Source organism: Perognathus longimembris, chromosome 1 (genome assembly GCF_023159225.1).
Source record: "Perognathus longimembris pacificus isolate PPM17 chromosome 1, ASM2315922v1, whole genome shotgun sequence".
Lineage (NCBI taxonomy): Eukaryota > Metazoa > Chordata > Mammalia > Rodentia > Heteromyidae > Perognathus > Perognathus longimembris.
The window spans coordinates 24,403,028-24,426,884 of NC_063161.1; the positions used below are offsets into that span (position 1 = coordinate 24,403,028).

At 33.5% G+C, this 23,857-nt stretch overlaps 1 protein-coding gene across 6 annotated transcripts in view; it reads left to right on the top strand.

Annotated features, from left to right (window-relative positions):
• Nucleotides 1-23,857, top strand: part of Cep290 (centrosomal protein 290) — a 67,571-nt gene that overhangs the window by 34,442 nt on the left and 9,272 nt on the right. For all 6 annotated transcript variants that reach the window (XR_007212779.1, XM_048358621.1, XM_048358581.1 and 3 more), the window contains 19 exons: nucleotides 728-879; nucleotides 2,624-2,735; nucleotides 3,320-3,775; nucleotides 4,572-4,736; nucleotides 5,622-5,729; nucleotides 5,946-6,080; nucleotides 8,839-9,105; nucleotides 9,670-9,777; nucleotides 10,709-10,908; nucleotides 11,888-12,101; nucleotides 13,166-13,303; nucleotides 13,566-13,787; nucleotides 14,071-14,193; nucleotides 15,933-16,078; nucleotides 16,378-16,533; nucleotides 18,388-18,511; nucleotides 20,086-20,220; nucleotides 21,671-21,757; nucleotides 22,745-22,909. Coding sequence is in view for 5 of the 6 variants with exons in the window: in XM_048358621.1 (XP_048214578.1) it covers nucleotides 728-879; nucleotides 2,624-2,735; nucleotides 3,320-3,775; nucleotides 4,572-4,736; nucleotides 5,622-5,729; nucleotides 5,946-6,080; nucleotides 8,839-9,105; nucleotides 9,670-9,777; nucleotides 10,709-10,908; nucleotides 11,888-12,101; nucleotides 13,166-13,303; nucleotides 13,566-13,787; nucleotides 14,071-14,193; nucleotides 15,933-16,078; nucleotides 16,378-16,533; nucleotides 18,388-18,511; nucleotides 20,086-20,220; nucleotides 21,671-21,757; nucleotides 22,745-22,909 (3,213 nt within the window). In the remaining variant the exon portion in view is untranslated. The remainder of the gene's footprint in view (nucleotides 1-727; nucleotides 880-2,623; nucleotides 2,736-3,319; nucleotides 3,776-4,571; nucleotides 4,737-5,621; nucleotides 5,730-5,945; nucleotides 6,081-8,838; nucleotides 9,106-9,669; nucleotides 9,778-10,708; nucleotides 10,909-11,887; nucleotides 12,102-13,165; nucleotides 13,304-13,565; nucleotides 13,788-14,070; nucleotides 14,194-15,932; nucleotides 16,079-16,377; nucleotides 16,534-18,387; nucleotides 18,512-20,085; nucleotides 20,221-21,670; nucleotides 21,758-22,744; nucleotides 22,910-23,857) is intronic.

Consider the following 23,857-nt stretch of genomic DNA (forward strand, 5'->3'; position numbering starts at 1 on the left):
CCAGTGTATGAACAAGCTGATTATTGGGTTTACATACTTACAATGTTTCTTTACCTAGATAATTTGTTTTTCAAAGTATAAATATCATTTTTGTTGGGGTACTAAAAGGATATTAAGATTTATTTTTAGATTATATAATCAAAGTAAAATACAGTGAATATACTCATTCCATGCAAATTAAGACTATCAAAGACTGTTGAAGAGTGGACTAACTAATACAATTTTGTTGAATTAGAATATAACTACATTTTCCATAATTGGTTCCTGGTTTATTTGTCTTATCTCTTTTTAACAATTCATTCCTGTGTCTGGATTCAGCCAATGTAAAAGGACTATAGTATTTTAAAGGCTAAATTATATGGGATACTTCACCCCCAAACAGATATACCTTAGTTTATATAGGTAGAGCATGTGTTAGCATGCCTGAGACTGTGTTTGTTCCTGAGCATCAGCAACAAACAAGCCAGGCTGTGGTGGCTCATATGTGTAATCCTATAATCCTAGCTTCTCTGGAGACTGAGATTTGTAAAGTCATAGTTCAGAGTCACCTATGGCAGAAAACTGTGAAAGATTCCACCTGCAAATTATCCAGCAAAACACTAGGGTGGAGGCATGGGTCAACCTGTAGAGCACCAGTAAAGTGAGCAAAACCTAAATCCTGAGTTTAAGACCCAAGCAAAACAAAGCAACAAACAAACTGATGTATCTGAATATTTTTTTCTCTTAGCTTACCAAAATCAACTTGGATGCACAAAAGGTGGAACAGATGTTAAGAGATGAATTAGCTGATAGTGTGAGCAAGGCAGTCAGTGATGCTGATAGGCAGCGCATTCTAGAATTAGAGAAGAACGAAATGGAACTGAAAGTTGAAGTGTCGAAGTAAGTATGTGCCAACATCTTAGTCATTTGATAAGACTTTGTGCCTATAATTTCTCTTCAAGAAAGGTATTTACAAGCATATGGGATAATACTTTTACTCCCAATACTGATTTATTATTTTAAGAACCAGATTAATAATATTAATGTGATTGGTTTTTATTAGGGTAAAATAATAACCCTGAAGAGGAAATAATCTCTAATCTCTTACAATGAGTAGTTCTCAGCACACAGGAATATTATTGAAGAAAGCACTAAAACTTTGACTCAAACACCTATGAGGTCCACTTCTTCATATTGACATTTCTTAGGAGGACAGAGAGATAGTGGTTGTTTAGTATATTTAAACTTTCTTCACTTTAATAAGGACATAGTAGTACCTCTTCTGTTTGATAAGTTTGCCATGAAAAATGTAATGAGAAACTCATATTTTGACTTAATTTGTGTTCAGTAGGTGTCTCCTAAATATTAGGCTCTGTGCAAAGTATTAAACATATATTCACATGGTCATATTTAAGGAATCTGTAATAGTATCATTTTCGTTTTCTACTGGGTAACATACCTGCTAATCTAGAATAAAATATAGAATAGAATATCTAGAGTAAATATTGTGTCCCACCAGGTATTCACTCCCTTTTGTAATCAGGCCCTGCTTGAGTAGAAGAGTATCCCAAGCTCTGAGTGACTCTTATCAAGCATGGAAAATTTTAACAGTATTTTTTATTGCTTTTTCATAAAGTCATAGGCATTCTTTTAGAATTTTGAAAGTCTCTTGTTAACATTGGTCACTGCTAGTTCTTTTTATTATGAGGGATTCTTTGTTCTTTCTCATAGACCTTGCTTTTTAGAGTATCTGATTTATAGTATCCTTTATTTATATTTTGTGATCATCAAACTTTATAACTAGCTGTGAGAGCTTCTGATGAGTGTAGGAAATTGGCTTATCTGTCTTGCAGAGCCAGTTATTCTAGCCCCAAACAAAACAACTTTATATACTTTTTCTGTCTCTATTATCACAGAAATAATAACAGAAATTGTAGGTATTTCTTGTCATCAAGCTACTCACATTTTGTAATGTAGTAAGTACATTTTTTCTCTTCATTTTTCAGAAAACTAGTGAATAGAAATAAGGCATATATTTATATATTTATAATGTATATATCAAGTTCCACATATAAATGTATATCAAGTTCCATATGTAAAACATCTTTCTCATAACTTAGAAGTTTAAAAGAACAGGCATTTTAAATTTCCATACTAACTGCGAGGATATGTTAATAGGTAAACATATTTAGTATCTTATCCTAACACATCCTAATTATTGTGAAAAGTACCTTATGAAAAAGTGTGCAGAAAGGGTTCTTTGACTATATGTGTATATATGTATTTAATATTTGCTTGTATCTTATATTTATATATTATATTTATAAAGTAGTTTTAAGAACAGTGTGAGAATTATTTACATTACCCTTCACATCTTTTAACATGGCACTGTGTTACACGGTACTCATTTCAGGGGAGGATAGGTTTGGGAAATGGAGTATTTACAGCTTACTTGCCAATCTCTTAGGGAATTAGATGGCATGAAATAGTTCTGAAACCCTTGAGCTCTTCACCTTTGATACAAAAAAGGGACTGATGCTGGAATCAAGTGGCTTTCTCAGAAAGGGTTTTAGAAATTGAGGATTTGAGTATTTACTTAGGAAATATACCTCATTGTTCTTAAAATAACCCTCTTATTTTCCAGACTGAGAGAGATTTCTGATATTGCTAAAAGACAAGTTGATTTTTTGAGTACTCAGCAACAGTCCAGGGAAACGGAGGTGGAATCCCTCAGAACGCAGCTGCTAGAATATCAGGTATGTGTCCTAGTGGCCCTTCTGCATAGAATCTCCTTCTGCTGAATTCACTTTTGATATTGGTGTAGTATTCTAGTTATATACTCTGAAGATATACTCACCTATTCTTCTTATTGTTAGTTTGAATCTGGTTTAGAAGATTACAAATTAGAATTTTTTTTAATTTGAATAGTGTTTATTTAAATGCTTATAGGTAGGTACTGGCTACTGATCAAAGTTAAAGCCCTAAGGAGAAGTAATCAATTCTTAAAAAGCAAAATTTTATCTCGTACAATGTGTATCTTTTCACATATTCTAATATTTTTTGATAATTAAAGAAAAAATACCCCATCTGCATCAATTCTATACAAGTATTATTAATGTCTGGAACTTTTATTTAAAAATAATATTCCAACCGTATTTCACTAGAATTTTAAGTACGTTGATCCTAATTTTTTTCTCTAATACAGTTCTTTGGAAATTACATTATTACAAAGTTAGATTTTTTGTGTAAAATACATATACCACACTACCTTGAATTTTTTTTGGTAACAGCTTTATTGGAAAACTTGAAACTTACTACCAATATGTATTTCTAATGTCAGGCACAGTCTGATGAAAAGTCACTAATTGCAAAGCTGCACCAGCATATTGTTGCTCTTCAGATTAGTGAGGCTGCTGCTCTCGGCAAGCTGGAATCGGTTGGATCTAAACTTCAGAAGATGGAGACCTGCAACTTGCGCTTAGAACAGAAACTTGATGAGAAAGAACAGGCTCTCTATTATGCTCGATTGGAGGGGAGAAACAGAGCAAAACATTTGCGGCAAACAATTCAGTCTCTGCGTCGACAGTTCAGTGGCGCTTTACCCTTGGCACAACAGGAAAAGTTCTCTAAAACAATGATTCAGTTGCAGAATGACAAACTTAAGATAATGGAAGAGATGAAGAATGCTCAACAAGAACACAGAAATATGGAGAATAAAACACTGGAGATGGAATTAAAGTTGAAGGGCTTAGAAGAGTTAATAAGCACTTTGAAGGATGCTAGGGGAGCCCAAAAGGTAAACATAGGCTGAATGAAATTCACTATTTCCAAGAGTCTCTTAATAATCTTAAATTCTTAATAGGTTCTAGGAGTCCATAATGGAAAACCAAAATGTACAGTTTGGGTCTGTAAGTATAATTCATTAATTTAGACTTTATAAATTAGGAATTGGAGTTAATAGAGTGCCTTTTATTTCTAAAATAAAAGGCTTTTAGAAGCAAAGATTTTCATAAAAATAATAGTTAATTGGTATAACAGCAAAAGAAAGTAGATGCAAGAAAACTTTATATTTAGTAAATATACTGATTCTTAAATGATTTAATAGTTACCAGTTGAGTTCTACTCTATAAATATTTTTTATATTATTTACTACTATGTCCACATTTATTTTAAATATTACCTTGTTTTTACATGCAGTGGGCAGGATTTAAATGAAAAATTATTACTTTATATCTTAATCTTGTTCTCTAGGCTACAAATGTTTGAGTTTTTTTCAGTACTGGGGTAAAAATTAACATTTAAAAAGAGTTATACCAGTGGGTTAATGACATGTTTACAGTAAATACCTATAAAACAAATAGTAAGAAAAGAAAAATGATATTAATATCCATCCCCAAAAAATTATGTTGGCAAATGTTTTATTATAATGTCTCACATATTTAAGAAAGTTCCATAAAAGTCCTAAATAAACTTTGCCATCCGGATTTGCCAAAGGATAATTTTTATACATTATTTTATTATGGATTATCTATTAATTTTAATTTAAATCATCGTGATGGTAGTTACAGTTTTATATAATTTATAAATCTTAGGTAATCAACTGGCATAAGAAAATAGAAGAACTTCGTCTTCAAGAACTTAAACTAAATCGAGAATTAGTCAAAGATAAAGAAGAAATAAAATATTTAAATAATATAATATCTGAATATGAGCATACAATTAACAGTCTGGAAGAAGAAATTGTCCAGCAAAACAAGGTTTCATTTTATATTTTGGTATCTTTTGGCTAAGATTTTATCTAAACATAAGAGTATTGCATGAATAATTATATTCTCCTAATTAAATGTAACATGCAAAATTTATGGGTTACAAAATAACCTGGTTTTAAATTATTTCAAAATATACATTTATTTAGTTGTAATAATTATGTAAACTTTAAAGAAGCAGTATATAAGCAAATATTTGGTAAGTTAATTTGTTTCGCTATTGATCACTTGACTTCTGCAACTGTTTGTACTGTCATTTATGAAGTGGAATAAAGTACAAGCTTTGTAGGCAGATGAAATTCACCAAGTACTTCCTGGCCTTAGTGATTTCGTGGTTCATTCTGCTTAGATTTTCTTTTTCTAACCACTTGTGTTTATGCTCTGACTGCCTCAAGATACTTTACCTGATTATGCAACTTTGGTCAGCCACCTGATCTAGAACAGTAAATCCTGTCATAAGATTCCCTGAATAGGGATTACTTCATTTTGTTCCCTATAGTGTATGCCACTGTATAACATATTATATACTTGTTTTGTTTTAATTTTCTTGTTTCCTTCTCCATAGAATGTAAGTGTCATGGTGACCAAAACTTTTTTTCATTGCTATGTTTGTATTACTTAGACTAGCGTCATTAGATATGTTTGGTATGGGTTAGGCAGATGAAGAACTTGAAACTCTAGCTTCATATCTTCCTGTCTCTGTGATATTGGGCAAGTTAATTCACCTCTGAGTTTGAATCCTTTTTCATAAGACAAGAATAATTATAGTGATTTTAAAAGGATAATCATGAGGTTTAAATAAGAAACTATATTTAAAATGCCTGTCAAATATTTTCTCTCCATGTGTGTGGCGAACACATATTGTCTTCATTGCAGTTCCATGAAGAAAGACAAATGGCCTGGGATCAAAGAGAAGTTGAACTAGAACGTCAACTCGATATCTTTGACCGTCAGCAAAATGAAATATTAAATGCAGCACAAAAGGTATGAAAGATTAATCCTGTTTGCTAACCTATAGCCTGACCTCAAGAACTCATTGACTGACTAATTTCCAAGTCAGATATAATTTTAATTCAAGATATGTTTTTATATTTGAAATATAACAGATTTGGTTTGAATTTTATCAAATATTTTTAAAATATTAATTTTGTTATTTTGATGTTGTAACTGGTTTTTAAAGAACACATTGTTTCTTAATAGTTTGAAGAAGCTACGGGATCAATGCCAGACCCCAATTTGCCACTCCCAAATCAACTTGAAGTTGCACTTAGGAAGATTAAGGAGAATGTTCGAACAATTCTAGAAACACAGGCAACTTGTAAATCATTAGAAGAGGTAATTAGAGGAATTTACATTTTAGTTGGTGTATTTTTTGGCTATGTTTGTGTAATTTTCTAAAGAATGTTTATTAATGATGTTGCAGTTTAAAATTATAAATCTATTTTCAGTATCACTCTGGGTATTCTACAATACTTGTATTATCTGGTAATGAAAAGCAGATATAGCTAATTTAAATTCATTGTTTAATTTGGACACATTTGGCAGTAAGTGAGCATCAAAGGAAACAAGATCTTTAATTATAGTTTTATGAGCAGTGTTACCTAACTTTGTAAACTAATTTCAACCTTTCTTCCCTTCATCCTCTTCTTCCTCCTCCTCTTAATCACACACACACACACACACACACACACACACACACACACACACACACACACACACACACACACACACACACACACACACACACACACACACACCCTATGCAGCAATTGGGGCTTCAACTCAGTTCCATGTACTTATTAGACAGAAGATCTGCCATAAAAACCAAATTTCCATCCTTTTATTGACTTATTTTTTTGGGTAGAGTCTTGATTCCTGCCTGGTTATGCACCTGGATGTAGTATACACCTAGATGTAATCAATCCTCCTGGTACTTTTGCTTTCAGTTATAGCTGGTATGAAGGATCTATACTACCACACCAGTTATTGGTTGAGAAGGTTTCTCAAACTTTTTTGCTTTGTTTGACCTTAAACCACTATCCTTTTTATCTTATCCTTGAAGTAGTTAGGATCACAGGTGTCAACAACTATTGTTCAGCTCATCCTTCCTTATTTTATATATATTTTAATAGATAATGTATACTGTGTTAAACAATTTTCAGTTCATCCCTTTTTATGAGTATCTAAATGAGAAGGTAAACTAGAAATCAGTTATTCAAAATACTGAATTTGATTAACAGGTTATCAAATCCGTTTTCCTTTTTAAATTTACCCAGAAAATAGTGTAAACTGGATTTTATTTCCAGTTTAGATTTTACCTAAACGTAGTAGCAGTAAGTATATACAAAATGATTTTTCTGTAAATTTATAAATTTTAAACACTTCGAAAAACTTAGATTTTCCACAGAAAATGTAAAATTTATGGGTTATGTAATTCTCTGATTTACTTGCTTTAAAATATCTGCTTTGAACTTACTGAAGAGTAAACATTTTTTTCTACTTTGTTTACTTTTTCATGTTCAGATTTTAAAACAGTAACTCCTTGATTTGAATGCTGAAATCCTAGTTTCATGCTCGGCTGACTTTTATGGATTAGTTTTCTGCTACTCTGGTAGTCAATGTACTGAAGCAAAATAAGTGATTTACTACATTTTGTTCTAAATCTAGTATCACCATTCATCTCTAATTTTAAGCAGTAGGATCTAAATAAAGAGCCTTAATTAAATCTCTCAGCATAGACACTATTTTTATTTTTTTTAAAGTTTTTATTATAAAACTGATGTACATAGAGGTTACAGTTTCATACGTTAGGCATTGGATACATTTCTTGTACTGTTTGTTACCTTGTCCCTCATACCCCCCTCCCTCCCTCCCTTTCCCTTCCCACCCCCCCCCCCCCCGGAGGTGTTCAGTTCACTTACACCAAACATTTTTGTAAGTATTGCTTTTGTAGTTGTTTCTCTTTTTTTACCCTGTGTCTCTCAAATTTGGTATTCCCTTTGAATTTCCTACTTCCAATACCCATAAACACTGTTTCCAATATACTCAGATAAGATTACAGCGATAGTGTAGGTACAACCACAGGAAGGTGATACAAGAACATCATCAATAATAGAAGCTACAGATAAACATAGGATGTTGAAAGTAGTTACAACTGTGATATAACAATTGTTTCCACAACATGGATTTCATTTCTCTTAGCATCATCTTATGTGTTCATAAGGGTATAGCTATTGGGCCTTGTGATGCTCTGTTATATAGAATTGCCTAAACCATTACTAATTATTCCCAATAAGGGAGACCATAGAGTCCATGTTTCTTTGGGTCTGCCTCACTTCACTTAGTATAATTTTTTCCAAGTCCTTCCATTTCCTTACAAATGGGGCAATGTCATTCTTTCTGATAGAGGCATAAAATTTCATTGTGTATATGTACCACATTTTCCTGATCCATTCGTCTACTGAGGGGCATCTGGGTTGGTTCCAGATTCTCGCTATGACAAATTGTGCTGCGATGAACATTGTTGTGCTGGTGGCATTACTGTGATTTTGTTTGTGGTCTTTTGGATAGAGACCCAAAAGTGGGGCTGCTGGGTCATAGGGGAGTTCTATATTTAGCCTTCTGAGGAATCTCCATACTGCTTGCCAGAGTGGCTGAACCAGTTTACATTCCCACCAACAATGAAGTAGGGTTCCCTTTTGGCCACATCCCCTCCAACAATTGTTATTGTTAGTTTTCTTGATATATGACATTCTTACTGGGGTGAGATGGAATCTCAATGTTGTTTCGATTTGCATTTCTTTTATGGCCAGTGATGTAGAGCATTTTTTCATATGTCTCCTGGCCATTCTCATTTCCTCATCAGAGAAGTCTCTTTGTAAGTCTATTGGTTCTCTGTGGTTTTGTTAATAATAATCTTACAACTAATATATTCATGCAAATGTCTTGGCTAACACATAAAATAGTCAATTAATCCTCTTGTCAAATGATTATTATAAATATGTGAAAGATACAACTCCTGTTTTGGTTATAACTAATGTAACTAAAATTCAGATGGAGCACGCTTTAATAATTTATTGTGATTTGACTACAGAAGCTAAAACAAAAAGAATCTGCTTTACGATTGGCAGAGCAAAATATTCTGGCAAGAGATAAGGTAATCACTGAACTGAGGCTTCAGTTGCCTGCCACTGTAGAACGGGAAAAACTTATAGCTGAACTAGGAAGAAAAGAAATGGATCCAAAATCTCATCACACAATGAAAATTGCTCACCAAACTATTGCAAACATGCAAGCACGGTTAAATCAAAAGGAGGAAGTATTAAAGAAGTACCAGCGTCTTCTAGAAAAGGCCAGAGAGGTATTTTATCATATTATGTTTTCTATTTTATTGTCACATTTTTGAGTCGAATGCAAATTTTATCATGTACTAAAGTGGTCATTTATTTGTTGCTTTCTATTGATTCTATTTAGGAACTGTAGCTTTCACATGATTGCATTAGAGATCTGTCAATAAAACTGGCAGTTTCTGTATGTCTATCTTTCTTTTGTATATCAAACTAAAGGAGGATAGGTGAAATCATGTGATTTTGAAAAATACCATAGAGTTTAGATGTAAGGAGTGAGGCGGTAGTTAAAATCTGTCACACTGGTAAACAGTGGAGATCAGATTTGCTTGAATTGTGGGGATATATCTATTTTTTAAGTTAAAAACTGATAGATCAAGATTATTCTAATATGAAGAATAGGTTTAATCATGATGAGCTTGTGCTAGGACAGATGTTTACTTATCTACATATATGAATGGAAATATTGTTTGCTCCCTATCTCAGAAGTTTTAAAAGATTAAAGGCAATAAAATAATTGGGATATGTGAATATTGTTATCACTGTTAAAAATACAGTTTTGGTTTTTCGTAAAATAGGAACAAAGAGAAATTATAAAGAAACATGAAGAAGACCTTCATACTCTTCATCGTAAATTAGAATTGCAGGCTGATAGTTCACTCAGCAAATTCAAAAAAACAGCTCAGGTAAGATTCTAAAAATTGTGTTCCATTCTTTATTGAGTCTTTTTTTTTTTTTTTTCTGGTCCTGGGATTAAACTCAGGGCCTGGGTACTGTCCCTGAGCCTCTTTGTGCTCAAGGCTAGTGCCCTCCTACTTAAGCCACAGGGCTACTTCCAGCTTTTTCTGAGTAGTTAATTTATTAGAGATAAGAGTCTCAATGACTTTTCTGCCTGGTCTGGATTTAAACCATAATCCTCAGATCTCAGTCTCCTGAGTACCTAGGATTACAGAGCATGAGCCCTTGGCATCCAGCTTCTTATATTAAGTTTTGAGATCACACAATCTAAAATTTATACCTCTTCAGAGTAGAAATCACTTCACCTTTTTGTCAAAATTATCTTTGAAAACACAGTTTAGATCATTCTTCTTAGATTCAAATCCTTGAGTAGCTCAGTACTGCTCCCCAGATCATGTGTCTACTCCTTTACTGTGCACTGAAAGCCTCCTATGATAAGACCTCAGTGTTTTCAAATTCTGCTCATTATGAATGTATTTTGTTCCATGTTCTGATTTCAGCCTCTTTTGACCATTGTTTTCTGTAGGAGTGAAATGGCCATTAATGTCTTAACAGGTAATGTTAGGATCCTTGAGCCTTGGATTAAGCCTTGAGCCTTCAGTTAGCATGAATAAATTGTAAAATGGGTTTTCATATGTAAATCAACATTTCTTGTTCTTCCACTACATGCAGACACTTTACTAAATATGGGGAATAAAAAGAATTAAAGTCTCTCTCTTCTTTAAGCCTCTTTTTCCTCTTAAGTTATAGATGTTGTGATTATTTGAGAGGCTAAATTAAAATTTAGAAAAGTAATGCCATTGAATTAAAAATACCCAATCACTAATACATTCATATTCTCTAGGATTTAATAATTACTAATATATTCATATTTCATAGGATTTAATAAAACAATCGCCCACCCCCGTCCCTACCAACAAGCATTTTGTTCGTCTGGCTGAGATGGAAAAGACAGTCGCAGAACAAGATGACTCTCTCTCCTCACTTTTGAGCCAACTAAAGAAAGTATCACAAGATTTAGAAAGACAAAAAGAAATCACTGAATTAAAAATAAAAGAATTTGAAGGTATCAAATTACGGTAAGTGTTTAAAAATGCATTTGAAAGATAAGCAAATTGTATGGTATCAGCCAGATAAACTTTGCTTGCTGTGTCTGGCACCTTAATGCATATTTTTGTATTGTCATGACTACTTAGGACACATGCTGTGTTCTGATAGGAAAGGAGGCCTTTCACACTATTCAGTGTGAAAGTGGTGGAAAGCCACAATTTGAAACTAGTCAGTTTGACTCAAACGCAAATTCAGAATCCCATTTCGAACCTCCATTAATTTCATCCTCTGTAAAGTAGAGCTAGTATTTACTTTTGTTGATTCAGAGTGTTTATATGCCACTCAAAATTGTTGTTTGGAAATTGTAATATCATATGTAAATAAAAAGTGTTCTTTTAATACCTAAGAGTGGCACAAATAGAGGCTCAAAGCCCAGCACTTCTGGTGTCCCAAAGGGAGAACTGTAGTTAAGGCCCACATGAGACCCCCAAACCAACAACTGAACCCTGTTACACTAACTATAGCAGGAAACCTAGCGTAGATGAGACATGTTCAGGCATGTCTGTAGGCAGGAAGCAAGAGCCTGTCTCAGAGATAACCAACAAAAAAATGGGCCTGAAGGTGTGCCTGATCCTGCTTAGCAAGTTTAAGACCCTGAGTTTAAATCCCAATACACTACCACTAAGTGAAAAGATAACAGGCTCAGTAAAGGTTTGTTAAGTAGAAGGTAATTATGTTGACAATGGTGTTCAAGGCATTTCTCTATATTTGTAGATAAAAAACATTTACTCAGTTTATCAGAACATAGACTTTTAACCCTATATTAAGTGTATGGTCATACAGTTTCTTTATGTGCTATACCAGGATTTAAACTCAGAGCCTCATGATCACCCAGCTTGTTTGCTCAGCTGATGCTCTACCACTTGAATCATAGCTCCAAGCCTAGCTTTTATTTTATGCATGAGCCAGTGGCACAATGTGGTAAATGTATATGTTTATTTATATCAGGCTCCAAGAAAACCATGCAGACGAAGTGAAAAAAGTGAAAGCAGAAATTGAGGATTTACGGTGTCTTCTGGCCCAGGCCCAACAGGAATCACAGAAGTTAAAGTGTGAACTTCAAACTCAGAAGGAAGCAAATTCAAGAGCTCCAACAACTACAATGAGAAATCTAGTAGAGCGGTTAAAAAGCCAATTAGCCTTGAAAGAGAAACAACAAAAAGTAAGTTCACAATAGAAAATTATCAACACTTAGGAAAGGAAATAAAAAGATTTATGGACTTGTGAAAAATAATTCTGTGGCTGGTTGCTGCTGGCTCACTTCTATAATCCTAGCTACTTAGAAGGCAGATATATAAAGGGTCCAGGTTCAAAACCAGCCTGAACAAGAAAGGCCACAGACTTAACCTACAAATAACCAGCAAAATCTGTAGGCTTGATTGTATGACTTAAGTCAAAGCACCAACAGAGCAAGCCAAGGAAATGTGACTTCACATTCCAATACTGACCAAAATAGTAGTAACATAATTGTGTGAGCTTTATCACATCTTAAGTAGAAAATTTCTTGGTTTACTTTGTTTTTGTTTTTTGCAGTACTGGGGTTTGCACTCAGAAGCCTCACTGTTGACAGGCTACATAAGAAATTCAAGGAAATCTTACATTATGTATTCTTTCTATTTGGGATTTTCTGCTACAGCTACTGTTTTTCTGATAGAGATACTGACTGATTTGACAACTAAGAGAGAAATTGAGAATAGTGACTAAAAGGAGAGATTGAAGAAGAGGCCAAACGATGACTTTGTGGGAAAGAGATAGCTAGCTATCTGGCTTATTAAGGGTTTGTTTTTCATTTAGCTCAGTTTTGATAATACTGAAATTGTCTTAGTGCAATTTTCGGTTTTAGCCTTTACTGGTAAGCATTTTAAAATTACATTCCTTGCTTGCCTAATTTATTCCACATGGATGGATACAAAAGTGAATAATTTATTAGCAATATTTGAAGTTGGGTATTTGAAAACTAAACTTGATTTTATAATATAAATTAGTTGATTTAATGCTTGGTTTTCATAATCATTGTCAAGATTTTGAAATCTGAATTTTAAAATCTCAATTTTAAAAGAATTGAGTATAATTAATACAGTAAATTTATTTGAAAAAGTACAGTTTGTGAATTATTGATCAAACATAATTTAGGAAGACATTAGAAAGTAAGGCTTCTTTGACTTGTGTATTGCTCAATAACATATCAATTTCCTTTAAAATTTTAATATATGTGGTGATTTTTAGGCTCTTAGTCGAGCGCTTTTGGAACTCCGGGCAGAAATGACAGCAGCAGCTGAAGAACGTATAATTGCTATAACTTCTCAAAAAGAGGCTAATCTCAATGTTCAACAAATTGTGGATCGACATACCAGAGACCTAAAGGTGAACATCAAAACATATATTAAATATATTAACATTCAACTTTCTGAGGGTGCGCATTGCAAGAGGATATAATAAATTTTGGTGATTGTTGGTGGATGATATACACATATACACACAATTTTCTTTCTTTTCCTTGGTAATATAATTAAAATTGTACTTTTGTTTTTATTGATATTAATTATATAATTCCTAGTTTGTTCAGTTCTTGAATCATAAATCAAGTGGAAATTTATGAATAACAGCTTTCTTTGTCTATTTTTAGTCACAAATCGAAGATTTAAGTGAAAATCTTTTAAAGATGAAAGAAGCCCTTAAGACAAGTAAAAACAGAGAAAATTCACTAGCTGATAATTTGAATGACTTAAACAATGAGCTGCAAAGGAAACAAAAAGCCTATAATAAATTACTTAGAGAGAAAGATGGAATTGATCAAGAGAATGATGAGTTGAAAAGGCAAATTAAAAGACTATCCAATGGGTTACAGGTGATTTTTTTTTTAATTCAGGTAGTATCTATGATTTATAATGTGTAAGAAGTTATTTCCACTACTTAATTTCATCTATATTTGCTATTTTGATAAAAATCCTTTGATGACTTTTTATATTTACAGTTTTAGAGTACTCCTTCATACAAAATATAGAAACAACTATCATGTTATACTGAGTATCATTTAGAAAATTTAGGAAAATTCTATCATAATATTTTGTAGTCTTTGACAATTATTTTTAGGTTGTAAAGTTATTTTATTCTTATCTTATTTTTTTCAGAGCAAACCTCTAATGGATAATAAACAAAGTTTAATTGAAGAACTTCAAAAGAAAGTTAAAAAATTAGAAAGCCAACTAGAAAAAAAAGTGGATGAAGTCGATATAAAACCTATCAAAGAAAAGGTATGTAAAGAATATTAATAGATTTAAAGTAGTGACTTTAGCTGATAAGCACATAATATATTGAATTCATTTAAGGGCCAGTACAGACAGTAAGTGGTATGAATAGAGAAGTATAAAACAAGTTTCTGTCATTTAGGTATTTATAGACTACTTGTGGAGGCACCTATAATATAATTTTAATTTGGAAATTATTGCTTCGTTCCAGATCATTTTCCTGACATTGGATTATTTTCCATGTTTCTTCATACAACTTTATACGTGCAACTTTATCATTTGTCCCTCACAATAATAGCTTATGTTGTGGTTTGAGCTTAGGGCCAATGCACTTTAAGACATCTACTATGACCCAGAGTGTCCTTTTGCCTTCAGTACACTAGACTTATCTTGGAGTATATATATGATCTTAATTTTATTTAGCATATAATAGTAATATAAGAGTAATAGTAGCCACATTGCTCATCAATTATTTCTCTACTGTGAGAACAATTACTTAAAATTTTCCTACAGGTTAACTAGTAGACTATATAGGAAAAGAAACACTAAAATTGGGCAAAATGCATGTAAGTAAATTTGTTATCAACAAAAAAACAGAGATTCCATGGTTAACATTAAAAATACCAAGCTACCCGGGAAGTATTGAGAAATAGTAATAATATCTGGTACCTCAAAAGTAGACTACCATGGGTTCAATCCCCAGTGCACGCTTGCAAGTGCGCACACATGTGCATGCACACACACACGCACACACACACACACACACACACACACACACACACATCCTGGGAGTAGAAATATTTGTTCTTGAAGAAAAGCACTATAGGGGAGCTGTGGTGAAGGAAAACATAGTAATATAAAATTTACCTAGAAATTTTTCTATATGTATAAAATAATATCATTAACATGAAAACAGAAAAGGCAGTGGACATAAAATATGTAATGGCATTAAAATGTTTTCCTTCAAATGGAAATGATACTGTCTACATCGCTACTCTTTAAAGATTATTTTGACTGCCAAGTGAAATAATATGTGAAAGTCTTATAAGATATCAAGTCCATACCACTGTAAGATATTTCTTTACTAACTAGAAAAGGAACAGAGAATTTAACACCAATATGAATACCTATATCTAGGAAGCTTGAGAATATTTTCTCCGGTTCTGTAGTACATGGGGATTTCTAATTTATACTCACAGAATGCTTCCATATTCCATACTTAGTATTTGTAAATGTCAACACTTTTTCTTAGCAAACAAGGTAGCCACTTATAAAAAAAAGTCTAGCCCTATTCTTTACATTCCTTTCTCTATACAATTACTTGTTTATGAATATACTGGATATTAGCTGTTTCTGTGTTAGGGCTTCTTTGTCCTTACTAGACTGTACACCCACTAACAAGATTGGATTGATTATTTTCATAAAAATGCTTGAGAAGTTTATCTTAGACATGAATATCTATCTTAATACCTTCATTTCATGATTTCCTAATGATGCTACCATTAGGCAGAACTAGAACTGCCCCTCCTCCCCAGAGTTAAAAGTAGAATAAAGTTTGCTTAAAGTGAAGATTATTATTTCTACTGTCTTGACCTGCCTAAAGATTCTGGAAGTTATATAACAAAATGTATATCTGTACAATTTTTTTTTTGAATAATGGTTCGTTATTTCTCTAGGGTTCACAAATCTTAAATGGGATTAAAAATAATACTAGTAATTTTGTGACATTTTGTTATTCTTTACAGAGTAGTAGAGAAGAATTAATTAGGTGGGAAGAAGGTAAAAAATGGCAAACCAAAGTTGAGGGAATTCGAAATAAGTTAAAAGAGAAAGAGGGTGAGGTCTTTACTCTGACAAAGCAGTTGAATACTTTGAAGGATCTTTTTGCAAAGTAAGTTTAAAATTCATTGTAAAACTAGTAATTATTTGTAAAATCTATGAATTTATACGATTTTACCATAGTTTATAACATGAGAAGCTTGCCAGTTTAAATTATTTATCTATTATTCACTTTTTGTTTTCCTTAGAATGTGCTTTAAGTTTATTTTAACCATTATAGAGTTTCCAATGATTTTAAAATAAGTTCATTCCAATTATCTTTTGGTGTGATAATAACTAAGCTTCAATTAAATAAATTGAACAAGCCAAACAGTAAATGGTATGTTCATGATTCTATATTAATTTCTACAGAGCTGATAAAGAGAAGCTTATTTTACAGAGGAAACTGAAAACAACTGGCATGACTGTTGATCAGGTTTTAGGTGTACGAGCTTTGGAGTCAGAAAAAGAGTTGGAAGAATTAAAAAAGAGAAATCTTGACTTAGAAAATGACATACTGCATTTGAGGTAGGTTTATTACATAGACTAGTACCATTTTGGTTAAAAAAACAAAAAAAAACTAACCGCTCAGTATAGAAATATAGCCTCGGTTGTGTTGGCTAGCACTCTACCACTTGAGCCACAGCGCCACTTCTGCCATTTTCTATATATGTCGTGCTGGAGAATCGAACCCAGGGCTTTCATGTATACAAGGCACTTTTGCCACTAGGCCATATGTTCCCAGCCCCCATTACAATTTTGAGTGGTATTTCCTAATTATTAATTATATTGATCATTTTTTTCTGTTGGCTATTTGTGTATTCTTTTTAGAAATAACTTGCTTGTTTTTAAAGGTTACTTTGCTTGAGTTTTCTTTTTTTTGGGGGGTGGGGGGCTTGGACTCAGGGCCTTGAGCACTGCCACAGTGCCACTTCTGGCCGTTTTCTATATATGTGGTGCTGGGGAATCGAACCCAGGGCTTCAAGTATACGAGGCAAGCACTCTTGCCACTAGGCCATATTCCCAGCCCCCTTTGCTTGAGTTTTCTTTCTTTCTTTCTTTTTTTTTTTTTGGCCAGTCCTGGGCCTTGGACTCAGGGCCTGAGCACTGTCCCTGGCTTCTTCCCGCTCAAGGCTAGCACTCTGCCACCTGAGCCACAGCGCCGCTTCTGGCCGTTTTCTGTATATGTGGTGCTGGGGAATCGAACCTAGGGCCTCGTGTATTCGAGGCAGGCACTCTTGCCACTAGGCTATATCCCCAGCCCCTTTGCTTGAGTTTTCTAAGTACTGTATTTATGTTGGAAATTAATCTCTTTTAGAAGTATAGTTTATATTTTTCCCATTCTGTAGGTTGTGTTTTTACTATGTTGACCATTTCCTTTGCCATGCAGGATTTTTGTCTGGTTTTACTTATATTTCCAATGTTTTTGAGACAGCAGACCTACGTTAATACCCATTAGGAGTGTACCAGTGTTCCTGTATGAATACCAGATACTGAAGGGCAAAGGGGACATATGGGAACATATTCCCATAGGACACGTGTCTCTAGCAAGAGATTTAAAGATAAGAGTCCAGGTTTCATGTTAAAGTAAGAGTGAATTTATTTCTCAAGTAATGATATACTGGACAGTAAGGTTGGTTATAAATATAGTTCTACCAGGCTATGAAGAATTTTAAGTCAGGTAAACTAGTTTATACTTTAAGTGTCAGATTATTATCTGGAATCATTAAGAGACTTTGTAGATCTTTGAGCATTTTGATAATGACATAAATATTACTCAGTTACTATATAATTTTTAAAGGGGGCATTTTAGCTATCTTACATAATTCCATGTAAATAAACAAAGGTTCTTTTTCCTTAGTATTAGTGTGTTTCTACAAACCAGAATACATTTTTAAACTGGTAGTTTAAAGGTACTATTTAGTGAATCCTCAGTAGAGGCTTTTTTTTTAATATGAATTGTAGATTGTGATTTTCTTCTTCCCCTTTCCCCAACTCACTCACTTTTTTTCTCCTATCATCTCTCCCTCCCTCCCTCCCTTTCTTCACTGTTTCTGTATCTGTCTCTCTGCCTCTGTCTCTCTGTCTGTTTCTCTCTTGTTTTTTAGTGTAAAAGAGTTAAAGTAAGGAGAAATAGAACATGAAAAACACTTCCTACTCTCCATTCAGGAAATAAAAGTTAAAATTCCTTGTACTTTATATTTTATGATGTATGCAAGTTTTTTTAAACCCTATAGTGAATATAAATAAATAAATAGGGTATAAATAAACATATTTTTTTTCTTTCTTTTGTTCCTTCTTTCCTGTACCTGTACTTTAATATCATAAAATAGGGCAAATTTGAGGTTTACATAATGAAGTACTTATGATTGCTGTTTATAGGACCCAACAAGCTCTTCCTAGAGATTCTGTGGTAGAAGATTTGCGTTTGCAAAACAGATTCCTTCAAGAAAAACTTCACACTTTAGAAAAACAGATTTCAAAGGATGCATACTCTAAGCCTTCAGTAAGTTATATGTTTTCTTTTTCTCTATTTTTTTAAGTGAGAAAAGAAAAGTCAACTTCCTTTGTCTGGTTCAATGTTAGCTCCTTCTCGTTAATATTGATACAGTGCATTCAAGTTTTATTTCTGCTAGATAATGATATTTAATAGCTTCTTTAAATCTCTTTTATACGTTCTCCCTTTAGTAATACCAAAGTCTAATAATCCTTTATGCTTTGTATAAACCTTTAAAATGACTTGTAGAACTGCTTTGGGCAGAAACTGGTATGTGACACAATTGTGCTTTCTACCTTTCTTACTACTGTAAATAATTACAGATACAGTACTTTTCATACTAAATCCTACTTTATTCAGGAACACAAATAGACAAATTCAGAAAACTATTTGAACAGGTTTCTATTGCCTGTGTTTGTGCACATGTAATTGTATATAGTATGCTTCCACATCACATTTAACTTGTTTTTGTAATTTCTGATTTTTTGTTAGTATTGATTTAAAAAAAATAATAGTTTCATTTTTAGTATATATGCATATATATGCAAAAAATACTCAGAACTAAAAATGGGAAGAAAATAAATGCAGGGAACACTATACATTATTGAGCACCTAGATATGTATGTTATTACAGAAATTAAAAACAAAACAGATGGCTGGGGATATGGCCTAGTGGCGAGAGAGCTTGCCTCGTATACATGAGGCCCTGGGTTCGATTCCCCAGCACCACATATACAGAAAACGGCCAGAAGTGGCGCTGTGGCTCAAGTGGCCGAGTGCTAGCCTTGAGCAAAAAGAAGCCAGGGACTGCTCAGGCCTTGAGTCCAAGCCCCTGGACTGGCAAAACAAAAAAAACAGATCCTACTGTAGATCCTACCGAACTACGGAGTGAAACTAAACTATAAATTCCACCTGGATCAATTAATGGTAATGTGATGGATTTTTAGCTATTTTTGAAAATTTATCAAATCTTAAAATAGAAAAAAAAAGCAAGAATGTTGTGAAAAATGATAATAATAAACAGAAACATAATGAGGCTGGATGTCTAAAGTCAAGGTGTTAGGATTAGTTTCTTCTGAAGGTCTTGAAGGAAAGCTCTGTCCCAAGTGTTGAGACAGACAAATTTCCCCTTCAGTTTCTTATTTTTTAAATATACTACTCATTGATAGGATCTTGTCTAAGATCTACCCTAATTAAGTGCCCTTATTTAGAGATAAGATCACTTAGTAAGTTATTGACTTTAACATATGAATTTGGAGTTAGAGGGAAATAATTCAGTCCATAACAATTAGATAACTTTTATTTTGAACAAAATCAGCATGTATTAGTTTAGGCATTATAAAGTATGAAGGCATTCTTATAGAGGTTTCAAGTTAGAATTGGTTTTGCTTTCTGTTTTAAACCAAATTACCTTTTGTATTGCATGGTAATAGTCTACTTAGTTTGGGTTTCTGTAGAGCTTTCCAGTGGTTGTTTTTTTTTCTTCATATTGCTTTAAGAAAAAATTCCTTTTGACAGTGTTTTATTCTCTCTTGAGGCTTATATTAAACTTTAAACACATTCTAAATTTTATTTTCCCAAAGACTTCAGAAACTGAATCGGATGATCGTTATCAAAAAGAACAGGAGCTTCAGAGGGAAAACTTGAAGTTGTCATCTGAAAATATTGAGCTGAAATTTCAGCTGGAACAAGCAAATAAGGATTTGCCAAGACTAAAAGTAAACTTTAAGTTTATTACTGTAGTTAGCATATGAAATCCTTAAAACTCTTCCCCACCTTAGTTTACTTGTATTAGCATATGAAATATGCATTCATAAAATATCACAGTTGTGTTGTTGAGGGCCCCATTTGTATCAAAAATATTCTTCCTGGTGCTAAAATATAATAAAGCAAACTACCCAAAAAACCATACACTCAGAGTTTCCCTTCTGATGTGCAGAACAAAGGAGAAAAATGAGGCATGAGTGAAGGTAACTGTAGTGGGGAAGGAGCATGATTTAAAATAGAGTAGTAAAAAGTGCTCATACAAATAATGGAAAAAAATTCCAGAAGATAAAACTAGCTAGTTCAGTGCCCTGAGATACAAGGAAACATGTTGCATTTCATTAATAATTGTCACTCTTGGCCATATTAGAATTATCGTTTCTTTTATAAATACTAGGTTATTCAATAATAAGTTTTTTGTCTTTCCTTTTTCTGTATCATACCCTGTTTATGGGAATCTTTGCATCTCTCAACTAGCTCACTTTGCAGCTCTGTTTTCTAATATAGACTATTAGCTGTTTGTCATTTCCACTGGTGGGGATATATTTTAGAAAGGTCCTGTTTCTGGTTCTGATAGAACCAGTATAAGAACTTCAATTTCATTTTTCTGTTTCACATGGAAAGTATGTGTATGTTCACATGTGTATGTTAGGGGACAGTTAAAATTAGAGTTCTAAGCTGGGCACCAGTGGCTCATGCCTATAATCATGGCTACTAGGAAGGCTGAAATCTGAGAATTGCAGTTCTAAGCCAGCCAGGTCAGGAAAGACTATAAGACTCTTACCTCCATTTAACCTCCCAAAAGTCAGAAGTTGAGCTGTGGCTCAAGTGGTAGAGTGCTAGCCTTGAGCAGAAAAGCTGAGGTGCAGTACCCAGAGTTCCAAGTCACAAACCCAGCACCAGAAAAAGAAAAAGAAAAAATCAGAGTCCTAAACTCTGATTTATATTGTGTACTTAGGAAGTAGCACAGAGGATGTGAGGGCGATCTGGCTGCGACATCCGTCACCCCATTTGATTTGGCTGATCTGGCTGGCTAGGCCTGTGTCCCCTTCCTCCCTCACCACTCCATGTGCGTCGCTCCCAAAGCTGCGTGCTTGGTTGAAGAGGATGACCATCCCAGATAGAGGAGGACCGGTCTTCAGTCAAGGGTATACGAGTAGCTGTGCTCCCCTGCTAGAACCTCCTCCAAACAAGCTCTCGAGGAAGTAGCACAGAAAATATTTCTTGAAAATTCATGCTCTACATACATTTTGTTAATTTAACATATGTCTTAATTCAATTCTTCCTCATTTCTTTTAATGACTTAGTTGTTTAGTTTGGCCATACAGCTGAACACATTTTTAAGAATTGTTTCCTTTTCAATGGTGATTGTTTTGTTCAATTTTTACATAATTTATCTTTTAGAATCAAGTAAGAGATTTGAAGGAAATGTGTGAATTTCTTAAGAAAGAAAAAACAGAAGTCGACCGGAAGCTTGGCCTGGTTAAGGGGGTAAGTGTATTGTTTTGGAAGCAGGGCCAGGCCATTGATTTAGGCCCCTGTTGATTTCAGATAGGTGAACAGCACAGATGGAAACAAGGGAAAAGCATGAACTCATTTAGGTAATAATAGAAAATATGTGATGGAATCCATGACAACATTAGCAGGATTAGTAGAAAACTTTCCAAAAAAGTTTTCTTGGTAATAGTCACCAACATTTGTTTCCAAGATAAAAAGTATATATGTATGCATGCTATACTATACAATAACACATCAATTTAAAACTATTAATAATTTTAGAATGATCTTTTCTAAGTTAATGAATGTTTATTAAAGTTATGTAAATTTACATGTCAGGATTACTCATTACACAATGTGAATACTAAAATTTAGAAAACAGTTAAGAATATTACTTTACTCAACTGTTGAAGGTTGTTTTTATCTTAAATATAAGCAGTTAGTTTTTAATGATTGGCCAATCTCTTGCTATTTCTACAGTAGGTTTTCATTTCAGATGTCTTCCGTTTATACTAAATACAACTGAATGTCTGATCAGTGGCTACTAGAAGAAATTGCTTTTCAAATGCTGTAATTACAATTAGATTATTCATGAGCTGGCTCAAGACACAATTTCTGTTTGGTGAATTTACTCTACACAAAGAAAACTATAGGGTATTGGAGAGAACACTAGCTAAATAGAATACCTCAGTTTACTCAATTGATTACACATCAAGGCCTAGAGTATTTATGCATTATTTATAAATTATATGACTTGAACAATATCAAATGATTTATCATGATCTTTGAGTAGGTAAAGTGTGAATTAGAATTCCTACCTCATAGGTTATTTTACATATGTACTTAATTACATAGGCTTTGAAATAAAATATCTGCAATTGCTAATAATATTACTTCAATTAAAGGACCTGTAGTGGCATTTGATACTTTTAAGTTATATTCTACTAAACATGATTAAGAAGTTTGCTTATTTTCCTGCAGTCTGGTAGAAGTGGAAAGACAATCCCAGAACTAGAAAAAACCATTGGTTTAATGAAAAAGGTAGTTGAAAAAGTCCAAAGAGAAAATGAACAGTTGAAAAGAGCATCAGGAATACTCACCAATGAAAAAATGACTAATATTGAAGGTGAAAATGAAAAATTAAAGGTAATTTTTAACTTGATCATATTAATGGGAATGTTTACTATTATACTTGTTAGCTTGTTTGAATTTTAATTTTTAGATGGGCAGTAGTATGTTGAAATTCTCAGGGCTTCGTTTTTGCTATGCTGATGCTTGCCCTTTAAGCCACAGTCCTCAAGGCCTTTTGGCTTCATCTTGAACTTCTGCCTTGGCCTCTCTTAAAACACAATCTTCTTACCAGTACCTCCTGGATAGCTTTGTTTACAGGCAAGTGACATTACTATCTTTTTTCCTGTGTTGTCCTCAGTGACCCTTCCAGGTAGCTAAGATTACAGGTGTATACCACTATGCCTGGTCTTAATTTTTATTTATTTTAAAGGGAAACTTTAGATATATTTATATAAAATAGTTTTAATGGATGCAGGGCATATGTTAGATCAACATGAAAAAACTTGCAGAGAAAAGAGTGGCTCCACTTGACCTTTGTTTAAAGATCAGTGATTGTTTTCAGGTGCTGGTACTCAAACACCTGTCAATCCTAGCTACTCAGGAAGCTGAGAGCTAAGGATCACAGTTCAAAGCCACCCCAAACAGCAAAGTCCATAAGATTCTTATCTCCATTTAACCACCAATAAAGTGGAAGTGGAGGAGTGGCTCAAGTGATAGAGCTCTAACCTTGAGCACAAAATTCAGTATGGTGCCCAGGCCCTGAAGGCCCCAGTTACAATAAATAAATAATGATTCTTACCCCATAACAGATTACCTGTACCTATTTTTCATTTTTAGTTTTTGTCCATAACGAGGTTTTTACTCAGGACCTTGTATTTGTCGCCTCTAGCCCTTTTTCTACTTTATTTTTCAGTTAGGGTGTGCAATATTTGCCCAGGGCCAGTCTCAGAAATCTTCCTATGTCTTCTATAGTAGGGATCATAGGCACAAGCTGCCATGCCTCACTCATTGACTGAGATGGGG